Here is an 11,345-nt window from a genome sequence, read left to right as displayed (position 1 = left end):
GTTATGAAAGACCCAAAATAAGTAACAGTACTATTTATGTGACATCTGCCCATGCCCAATACACTGTATTAAACAGGCCTATAATAGATATATACATGCATACACACAAATCAGGTCACACCTGCTTGTACCCCAAATATGTTTGGCTATATTGCCTTCCTCAATAGCTATATTAATAGCAGAGGGAGAACATAAAGAACACTGGTGAATGAAATGTGATACAAAAAAATATAAAAACAACATTTTTAAACTGTAAGATCTTTTGAGTTTGAGCTTTAATAAAAACTTGAGTAGAGAAGATTTTCCTGCAAAATATTGTTTTTAACATTGTAAATTGCTGTATGTACCTTAGTAAAAGGGATAGTTTGGAGGTGGAGTTGTATAAGGTACCTATCCGTAGTCAGTGTATTATCTACCATAATTAACGCGTGGCATCTTCCAAGAGAAGCCGACAGCACAGAATCAAAACAATGTGCTGCTGTTGACAAGGGCATCAGCAAATGTATTTTTGGCCACCTAAAACAATATCTCTACATGATTAACCTTGCCGTCAGTCAGCCTATTCTGATGGGGCCAGGCGCCATAAAAAAATTATTTAGAAAAAAAAAAACTATTTTACTTTGCAGAACAAAGTTCCAGTTCCACTGGTCTACCACGGCTTCCATCGCTTAGTTTGCTCTATCATCCATCTGATATAAGTAATATAACTATGGATAAGTACCTCATACAACCCTTTTGTACAAAACCCAAACTACCCCTTGAAGTCAATGATCTGAATACGTCTTTCACATACACCGTAAATCTAAAAAGAGAATGTCAAACGGTTGCAAAAAACTTTATTTCTCTGCATCATATTTCCCTTCAGAGAGATGAAAGCCAATAGTTGACACCAGTCTTTTCCAATGACTTACCAAAATTCTATTCACAAAATACTATTCAAAGTGCCTTTACATGGAGAAACCAGACTGTGATAACGCAGCTTGTAAACAGGTGTGCTTCAGATATGTAATGATGACAAAAATAAAATAATACTGGCAGGCACTTCTGTCATTTGAGGTATGAAAAAAACAAAAGAACAGCATCATAGACTGATTTTTAAAGGCATTTGCTGGCTGTGCGCAGGTGGTTGATTCTCGGTGCTGTCTACTGGTGGAGCGTGCTGTCAGGTTTCGGATAGCCAAACAGCTCAAAGTCAGGTTCATACAGCTTGTACAGTTCTCTCCTCATTGCGATGGGAATCTGTGCAAACCAGTCTCTTTCCCAGCTGGCTGCAGTTCGGTTTCGAGCCCCTGAAGGGAAGTGTAGTAGATGATCCACCTCCAGAAGCTTCAGCAGGTGCTCCGCGTCCGTTTCTAAGGATTCTAGTCGTCCAATGAAGTCATACTTCACTTGGCATGGATGGCACAGACGGTACACCTGAAACACACAAAAATCAGGCATACAATTTGAAAACGACATTCATTTCTGGGTCTGTTAGTGACTTTGTTAGTACCAATACCCCTGGTGAGGTTTAAATTGCCACATGTGACTGAGACTGGAAAATAAATCTAGCGGCCCCTTGGTCTTGGAATTACCAGTACGGTAGACTTAAACTCGACTTCCACATCTTTCTGGTCAGTTTTAAACAAATGTTGGCAGAGTGTTTTTGCCACATTGCTTAATCTGTGTTTTGCTCTTGACCTCTTCTGTTGATGTTAGTGTGATTTGAATTGAACGTTTTTTTTTGTGTAAATAATTACATTAACCGAGCTGAGGCATATGTTATGAAGAAAATAAAGTAGGCCTCGTACTAAAATGTGTATGCTGAAAGAAATCCCAAACAGCATAGATATGATCATCCAAAGGGGAATTGTACATCAACTCATGGATAATACCATGCTGCATTAAGTGCGGCTTTACACTGCTCTGTGAGATAAATACCTGCCGCCAGTGTTCGTTGAAGATACTCTCTCTCTCTGTCTCTGGATCCAGCAGGTATGTGATAAACTGCTGAAACGTCGGTTTGATTCCTGCTGCAAACGCCTCCGCCGCTGTCTCTGGCAAACTGCCCGACACATTAGCATAACGACGCAGCATGACAGAACCAAACTGCTTATAGAAGTCCTCGTTAGGCCTGAAAACACACACACAAATACACACACTTTTCACAATTCAACAAAGATACGACTGCTGTTTAATCAAGAGTGAAGCCCATTCCTCAGCCTCACCCACAACGCAAACACTTACACAGTAACACACCCACTCTGTCTAACCATCCAGTTTTAGACACTCACTTTCCAAACTTGTTCCTGAAAGCCGAGATAAGACGAACAAAAGGGTCGCGCACAAACAGAAACTTGGTGTAGTGCTGGAGCTTGAGTGCCATCAGGTGGCGGGACAAAGAACCATAATGCCTCCAAAACCTGGAAAAAGACACAAAGAGGAACACGAGAGCAGATCTTCAGTGGCGTCCTTGTTGAGTTGTGATTTTAATGCTTTCGTTTTATGCAATAGATACATAGATTATTCTATTTAATGTGCCTTTTTTTCATATTCTTTCTCATTATTTTACTGATTTTTTATTATGCAAATCCTATGATTCCATAACAGGAGCCCTTGAGGGTAAAAGATTAGTTTTTTATATCAGTGCACAGAGAAAAACACAGCTTTAAAAAGGAAGTGGAGAAAAAAATACCAAGGTGAGAAATCATACAGTAAACGTTCTGGTTTGACAACCAGATTAAATGGTTTATTTTACTGTTTGTCATTAAGGTGTGTGGTTTGTCTGGCATTTAGTTCTTGTCAAGACACATTTTATTGACTTGTGGAAGAGATTCCTTTACTGAGTTGTTAAATTATTGTGCAGGCTTGGTTTCTTTTGTAGGGATTTTGTTGGTGTGGGCTAAATGTTTTCTTTAAAACATGTCTTTTATCCAAATTCATTGCTTGGTCGTGCAGTATAATATTCAACAAGTTTCTGTGTAGAATTATTCCTTGTGTGGTATAGCCAAACATCTTTGCTCAAATATAATAAATACACCTTAAAGTTATGATCTTAATGACAGAAGTTACTGTTTATATTCATGAGCGTCGCAGCCATTATATGAGGGTGGGACAAGTCCCCCCAACCTTTTAAAATGATTAGTTTAGACCCCCCCACTTTTACTATGTGGAAAGTCCGTGAATCGGTCTATCCACTCTCCGCTCTTTGTAGAGCGCTGTGTCAGTGCTTCATTATCAAATCCATTCCACTTGCTTATTGTGAGAATTCCTAAATCAATGAAATTCATACCATGTTTTCACTGCTACTTTGTACCAAGGCAGATTCTCAGAGCCGTACACATGAGCCGTACACATGAGCCGTACACATGCTGCGTTTTTTGTGTAGCTGTGTCTTTAGTTGTAAAATTATGCGCACCACAATTTCCCCGCTGCGAGGCTCCGGCGCTAACAGTTCACGAACGTTGCAACCCAGTCTCACGGCATTTCGTGTTCACCAACACAATTTTTTATCTGTTGATTCGTGTTCACCAACAAGATTTTCCCCTTTTTTTCGTGTTGCACAGCACGATTTTAAAAGCAATGTATTTCTATTGGTAGTATGTTTCAGGTTTCAACCCAGTCTCACGGCATTACGTGTTATAGGAAGACCGGAAGCTGTGTGGTTCATAAAAACATGTTAAATTCAGTTCCTGAAAGACTCAAAAAAAGCCAGAGATTATAGAATTAAACAAATAAATAAAAACAAGGATAATTGTGTGTTATTGTTGACTAAATAACAGTGTGTTATTTTGGAAACAATAACAAATTAGAAGGAAAAAAAGATTTTAAAAATACAGATTTCAGTATCCTGAGGCTCTGAGCCTCATTTTTTTCCCTCACAGACGGCAACAAAAGTCAGAAATGATACGATTTTAAATAAAAGCAATAATCGTGGCTTGATATTGAGTAAGAACATGTTTTTATGAACCACACAGCTTCCGGTCTTCCTATAACACGTAATGCCGTGAGACTGGGTTGAAACATACTACCAATAGAAATACATTGCTTTTAAAATCGTGCTGTGCAACACGAAAAAAAGGGGAAAATCGTGTTGGTGAACACGAATCAATAGATTAAAAATCGTGTTGGTGAACACGAAATGCCGTGAGACTGGGTTGAACGTGCTCCACTAGCACCCGGATATAAGGCGCTGTTATTAAAGAGGTGGAGGGAGAGTCCTCTCCTGTCAAACTGAGAGGCTGATAACTACAGCTCAGTGAGGTAATGGACTCTCTGAGTGTTTAGATAGTTAACTTTAGTCTAAGTGTGGTTCTCAAACGGTTTGGTAATCATTTATGCAAACAAGTATTTCCAAGGCACAACTTTATATGATCATTATGGTTATAAAAAACAAGAGAATAACAGGTATGAAATAATTCCAACTCATACTATATGACAGTAACACAAAAATGTGTGATTTGTAAAATATGCATAAAGAAAAAGTAAATCTGCTTACAGTTCTGTTTCACATGGGTGTTGAGAGATGTATCCATAGATTTAGTCCCTAATTTTGCTCTCAAAGTGCAGCAGATTGATGCATTTAACTTCAACATTTAAAAAAAAAAAATCTTCCCGGGGGAGCATGCCCCCGGAACCCCCTAGAGGAGGTGAGGTCAACCACCTGCCCACCCCCTGTCAAATTGTCCCACCCACATTGAGGATGCTTCCTACGCCCATGTTTATATTTATTGCAAACACTTGATGCTTCTTTAATACTGCAGGCCATCACCTCAAACTAAAGTGCCCCTTCCCTTTCTTTGCTTAAATGTTGATGAAAGCTAAGCAACACATGAGTTTTACCTGGTCTGCAGCTCATTCATGGAATAAATGATTATGGTGTCTTTCGATTGTAATTGATAAACAATAATGATATTATTATAATGCAACAGTTTCTAATAGGAGATTAGTTTTAAAAGTAGGTATGATTGGTACCATTGAGGTCAACAAGGTCATTCTGCAATCACATAAATCCCACATGGCAGGTTTTTAAGATGGAGGCTTACTTCTGTTTTTAGATTAAATGTATTTAATAAAAGCAAGTAATGAAGATTAAGTAATTCTCCACTCAGAATTATGGCTGTGCAATGTGCAGAAACATTTCAAAAACACAATTTAGGCTACGGAGGGATTACAAATATATTCTTTTTGTGCAGGTGGCATTAGAGGGATTTGGATATATTACCATATTCCTGACTGTGGCCTTTGCTAATCCCTATACAAATAAAATGTATTTAACGGATAACATAAAAATACCTTTTATGAAATTGTCTTTGTGTACATATTTTGTGTGTGTGTGTGTGTGTGTGTGTCATACTTGGCAAAAGTGAGGTGGATAGAGGAGTTGTGTACGAGGTCAGGAGGAACAGCCTCCGGGTCGGTGTAAGGTTTTCCTGAGGAGGGCGAGATAAGAGACTGAGACAGGACCACCATCACTCTCTTCCAGTTGGTGCACGCCACCTAAACGCAGAATAAAGATGGAGAAAATAAAAAGTGTTAAGAAAGACTAAGAGGAGCTGTAAACTTGTGTGAATGTGTCTTTTGACCAGTGGAAAAATGCTTCAGTAAACATTCACTATGATTTAAATGTTCTTGTCTTCTTGTTATTTATTTTACACTTACATCCACTCACGGTTAAATCACCGCCCACATGTGTTCACAACCTACATGTTTCTACAAATAGACACACATAAACAAGGCAGCTGTACCTTGGGAACATAGCAGTAGATAATCTGGTGGGTGTCATCCACTATCAGGTGATCCAGCTCCCTGTTTGGGATCTGCTCAAACGGCCGGGTACTTCCGGGGAATTCAACAGCGTCTTTCCCAGAACACACACCCATGATCCTCTGCTTCCTGTCCTCCTGCTCCCTATTGTCCGCAGTAGTACGACTCCTTTCCTTCTCCTCATCCTCCCTTGTTTCCTGCTGTCTCTGTTCTTGTTTTTCCTTCCCCTCCTCCTCTGTAAGCTCCTCAGCTGCTCCTCCTGTTTCCTCAGACACCAGTGTTGTGCTGCGAGCAGTAGTGGGGACGGGGGAGGAAGAACTGTTCTGGGGTCTGGACGTAGAGTGCGGGGACCCAGCAGTCGCCCGAGGGTGCAGTGACTCGTGTTTGGGCTCCTGTAGGGGGTAGAGGTTGAAGCCCCCGACGTCGTCCCAGTACACGATTATCAGCAGGATCATAAACAAAGACCCCAGGATAAACGCCACTCGTAGTCCACGCCATGTTCCCATGGTTATATTTGATCGGGTGCAGTGATTGGTGCAGAAAAGAGGAAGAGGTTATCTCAGCTCCATGGTGGCGGCCTATCGCGGAAGGACGCACTTCCTGCTTGCCAGCTGCAACTAAAAAAGAGACAGGAAATGTAACTGAGACCCCTTTTCTGCTTTTACAGCCCTAATGAGGTAAAATGGAATGACAACTGATTTATTCTTAGAAAATGAAACACAACACGAAACACATACTGGGGACTCGTGGTGAAATACAACCAAGTACATTTAGCAAGTACTTAATGTGTAGTATGCTACTCTATACTACAACTTAACTTCAGAGATAAATCATATATAAACTATTGTAAATATAGTTACATTAGAGTTATTTCAAATTATCTAAACCATGTAAAAAGTTGAACGTAGTCTACAGTCTAACATCAAAGTGTGATGGCCTTTGGGTATAATCTTTAAGCGAATATTTTTCAAGTATGTGTCACAAAAACAATTTTTTTGACCGGTGTGAATTTGCCCAGGGGCCGTGGGAACCTCAGGCTCCGCCCGGGGCGCTCAGCTGTCACGGAGATGTGAACAACCGTGTGGGGGTGGAGGCTCTTCAGTCCAGTGCCTGTGGAGGATTTACTCCCCTTATTGTCCCATAAAAACATCTGCTGTCAGGGAAAACAGTGAAAAAACGAGGGTCCTAATAAAAGCAGCATACCACCCAGAGAGGGGGAGATCATAGAGAAAGGCTCATATATTTTGAAAATTATAGTTTTTTTTGCGGTTTTTATTTCCACTTAGTTTTCCATTTAAACTCCACGTTGACTGGAGGGGCCTATTTTCAGAAATCAACATCTACAAACACTCGTGGCTTGGCACGCGCTGTTTTTTTAAACACACGTGCGAACAAACACACGCAAAATAAAAAAGGAACAACAATGTATGTGGACTCCAGTGTCGGTTGACCTCAGAGCCAAGTATGCACTACACAAGTTATAACACTACTCGGATACTATACTTGTGCTGTTTTTTACGTGTGCTATTCATGAAGGAAGGCAGACACTGCTTTAATTGAGTTAATATTTTTCTATTTCGCATAGGAACCACCATCACCTCCTCCTAGACCTCGTTCGGAAAAAAACCTAATTTATACAGTACACATGTTACAATGTGCCCTTTCACCGGCCGTTGCGGACACTGTACCTCTCTCATGCACACGCACATTTTCCTGTTAGTCCACATGCAACAGCCTAGGATATGAATTTGTTTTTCCTCCACAGTCTCCTCCGCTTCCTCCCAACACAAACAGCCTCATCACGCCGCCTTTGAGGTGCACGAACAGCCCGGTTGGTTCTGTTCCCTTTATGCCCTTCACACCGGGAGCATCACGGCGACAATTAAACGAGTCTGCACATTAATCTGTCTGAGAATAAATACTGCAAGTGACCTGAACAGGGTGTTTTCTTACCCGGCAGATGAGCTCCATGGTCGGTCAGCCCTTTGTCGCTGCTAGGTGTCCCTCTCTATGTCCGTCTGTCCGGTGGATGAGACCGGGTGGGCTCCACAGACAGGACTGTGGCGGTCTGCTCTCTACACAGACCGAAGCCAAATCTCGCGTTATTTGAAGAACATCCAGCCACACACTCCAGTTCAAAACACATGCTGTCCGGATTTAGGCTATGAAACCATAAACCCGCCTACGCCTATGGCAGTCAAAGTAAGGTCCTGGGACCCTCGGGAGGCCTCATAAAGGCGCCAAAAAAATACAAAAAAGAGTATTATTTAATAGCCTTCTCATGGTTTGTCAAATAATGAGACGTTTTTATCATATAAATGTCACAATTGCAAAAGATAGCCTACTAAATCCGAATGTGCCAATTATAGACTAAATCAAGACTTACTATTTACATATGCCTCAGTAAAATACTTCTTGTTTTGCATAAATATTTACTATATTCCTACACTCTATTAATTCATTAATATTGTCTACCCGACTACCACAAATGTAGCTCATATCAATTTTCTTGTATATTATTTATGTATTTTAGCTCTATTTTATGCTATAGTTCCTTTGGCTTTTTTTGATTCATTTTTATTTTTATTTAAAAAAATACACATTTAATGAGCATCGTTGGGGGGAGCCTATAGATCCAGGATTTTCATTTGCAACAGTCTACTTATTTGTAATTGTTGTGAACTTCAGGTACTCAGTTGATATCATCTTACAACAAGGAGTGTGCACGTATGTTCAACTCTAATGGGACAGGTGAAAAGCAGAAGGTGAGCAGACAATGGACAAAGAGTAAATGGCTTACATACTGCAGGGCTCCAATATGATGTTTCAATCACAACTGCTCTTCATCAGATCTGAATAAATAAAGTTGTATCAAAGCACAAAATAACCAATAAGCAAAATTAGAACATAATGGGATATTTAGGCTATTCCAGAGATACTGACTTTCATCACATTGAACATATCTATTTACCTGGAAGATATGTGTAAATGCTCTCTACTTTTCTGGACTTAATTTGCAAGTCATAAAAGCCTAAACATGGAATAACCCATGATTAAATGAAGAGATGTCTCTATATTTATAACATCTGTGAGCTGAAGGGGAAATTATGGGTTGGCTGCTGTCTCCACATCAGAAGCACGAGGCGGCTGTCGACTGAAAGTTAAGAACACACAGATCCCGTTACTAAAAAAGTCAGAGATGGCATTTCCCCCAGAAAGTAAAATATCTTGGATGGTGCCACAACCTTCTCAGATTTACAGTTTGTTCCCAGAAGAAATATTGTCCTGTTTACTTCACTATAATTGTTTGTCTCCTAAAGTGACATTCTACATTAAACAAAAGGTTTTCTTACAGCATATAACAGAATAACTCTACTATCCTGCATTCAAGTAAAATTACAAAAGTATAAGCATTAAAATATATTTTTGGAGTACAACAAATTAAAAGTAGCTACTCATCAAGCAGAGCGGCCAATTTCAGAATAATATATACAAAAATATTGTAATTATTGGTGCATTTATGTTTGTTGTATGGTAAACAATGGCCTAATTTAAGTACTTTTTAGACTGCTTGTTTATGCAAAGTAAGTTAATATTGTGGAATTAAAAGTACAATATTGATCTATGAATTGTAGTGGAGAAGTAGTAGCCTATAAGAAGCAGGAAAAGAAAATACCAAAGTACAGGGACCTTATAATTTAACTGAAGTAGGCCTATAGTAAGTGTGGGGGAAACTTCTGAAGCAATTGGAAACAGGACTCAGAGAGGCACGAGGAGAGCTGGAGCTTTGATGGCAAACACTGACGGTTTATTTGGTGCTTCGGCCGGAGAATTCACTAGACAAGTAGGGCCACGGTCTGACCACACGGACACGGTAGAGATGCCAAATCAATTCTGAAGACCCCTTCTGTAGTTCGACGTTTTAAATAGTTCAGAGTGTAATAATCAACATTCTTCAATAGATAGACTAAACAGCTGAGGGACACTGAATCACATTTGTTGTCGGTCGCTTAGCTCGGGGTCATCTACACCCCGAGAAGGATGTGTTCCAGCCAGGTGTCCCATAACAATAACTATCTCTAACCGAGAGTTGCCCGGTCATAAACTGGTAACAACAACAAAATGCTAGGGCAGCCCCTCCTTATGGGAGATAGCGGCTGCCCAGGGCTGGGCATCTGCGTCAGAGCGAAAGATGACATGCATAGTAATAGCCTACTTAGTTAATGTCCACCACTGCTTTGAATTAGATTAAGCCAAGGATCTGAGTACTTCTTCCACAGCTTGTGCAATCCAAAATATAGCAAATAACTTAATTCAAATGTTTTTTTTAAGTTAAATAAAAAGATTGCAACATTTTAGGACATGGTTCAAGTAACATGTAACAGATGGTAAGGTACATTTGTGGGCGTTACTCCACATCGTTACTACTAGTTCTTCAAGTCGGCTGTTCTGTTCACTTCGACAAACATCTGTGAACATCTGTATGCATTAAGCTGTTAGGTTAATGAGGTGAAAGATCCCTGCAGCTATAGAGTCAATACTTAAAGTGGAACCAAACATTAGACCTGTGGATGAGTAATGAACCGTAAAGCTGTTGGCACATGGAGAACCAACTGCTGTCTGTATGCTGCAGGATTGGTTTGTCTTCAGAACAGTGACACAAATTAAGCCATTTGACAAGCAACAGTTAACCTGCACAATCTCAGAACAGTGTATTTACCTCACAAAATAAACTATACTTATTTTACCTTCCCATAGCAGATTAAATGACTCGTCAGTCATGGTAGGGATGGCTTCATAAATGCACGAGGAACACTTTCAGCTTAATGAGAGGCCAGCTGTCCAGAAGAATAGACAACCTATGATCTCTGCTGTATCTTCCAGGACCACAAAATGCATTCAATGTGAAGCATTGTGTGACTTTGACTTACAAATATTTTTTAACTATAGTGAGAGATAGACATATTTATATCATCTGAAGTACATTTCAGTGACAGCTTAAGGGATCAGTCAATGGTTTATTTAAACCTCTGACGCAGTGACCTCTGGAGGCAACTCAGTTTTAGGATGCGCTTTAAAAACAGCAGATTCTGAGAAGACTTATCCGTTTATGAAATGAGATTTTTCTTACAAACAATAAGGTTTATACTCATCTCATTTTACGAACTGAAGACAAGTGAATGACAGAACAAAAGCTTTAAAAGGAGATTTAAAGGCTACAGCAGTCGTTTTTGTAATAAGCATTGTATTATGCATTTACCAATGGTTGTGTATAGACGACAGAAATTATGCCAGCAGCTACAGCTTGACTTCTACCAAGAAAACGTTTTTTCTTTTTAATATAGCTCTTATATTGAATGTATTCCAACTCAAAAATAATCTAAGGCTACAAATAAACACTATTTATAATCAATTAATCCGTAGATTCTTTATTAGATTAAATGTTTGGTGAATAAAATGTGAGAAAACTGAAGAAAATGGCCATCCAAGTATCTCATAGCTGTAAACATCATTTTGTTTCAGTTCAGATAAATGGGATATAAACCATAGCAAAGCAGGAAATCCCCATAGTTGAGATGCTGCCATTTTAAAATAATTGT

At 39.6% G+C, this 11,345-nt stretch overlaps 1 protein-coding gene across 1 annotated transcript; it reads right to left on the bottom strand.

Annotated features, from left to right (window-relative positions):
• Nucleotides 1-819: 819 nt before the first annotated feature.
• Nucleotides 820-7,848, bottom strand: LOC117556254 (carbohydrate sulfotransferase 12-like). Its single transcript, XM_034231564.1, has 6 exons — nucleotides 7,699-7,848; nucleotides 5,727-6,362; nucleotides 5,336-5,478; nucleotides 2,274-2,402; nucleotides 1,921-2,113; nucleotides 820-1,416 (listed from the first exon to the last, which is right to left on the bottom strand). Exons 2-6 carry the CDS (start codon nucleotides 6,249-6,251, stop codon nucleotides 1,144-1,146), a joined length of 1,263 nt encoding a protein of 420 aa, XP_034087455.1. The 5' UTR covers nucleotides 6,252-6,362; nucleotides 7,699-7,848; the 3' UTR covers nucleotides 820-1,143.
• Between the last annotated feature and the right edge of the window lie 3,497 nt (nucleotides 7,849-11,345).

The sequence above is a fragment of the Gymnodraco acuticeps genome, unplaced genomic scaffold (assembly GCF_902827175.1).
Source record: "Gymnodraco acuticeps unplaced genomic scaffold, fGymAcu1.1, whole genome shotgun sequence".
Classification (NCBI taxonomy): domain Eukaryota; kingdom Metazoa; phylum Chordata; class Actinopteri; order Perciformes; family Bathydraconidae; genus Gymnodraco; species Gymnodraco acuticeps.
Note: the sequence above shows the minus strand (reverse complement) of the source record. Positions and strands in the feature narration are given on the sequence as shown.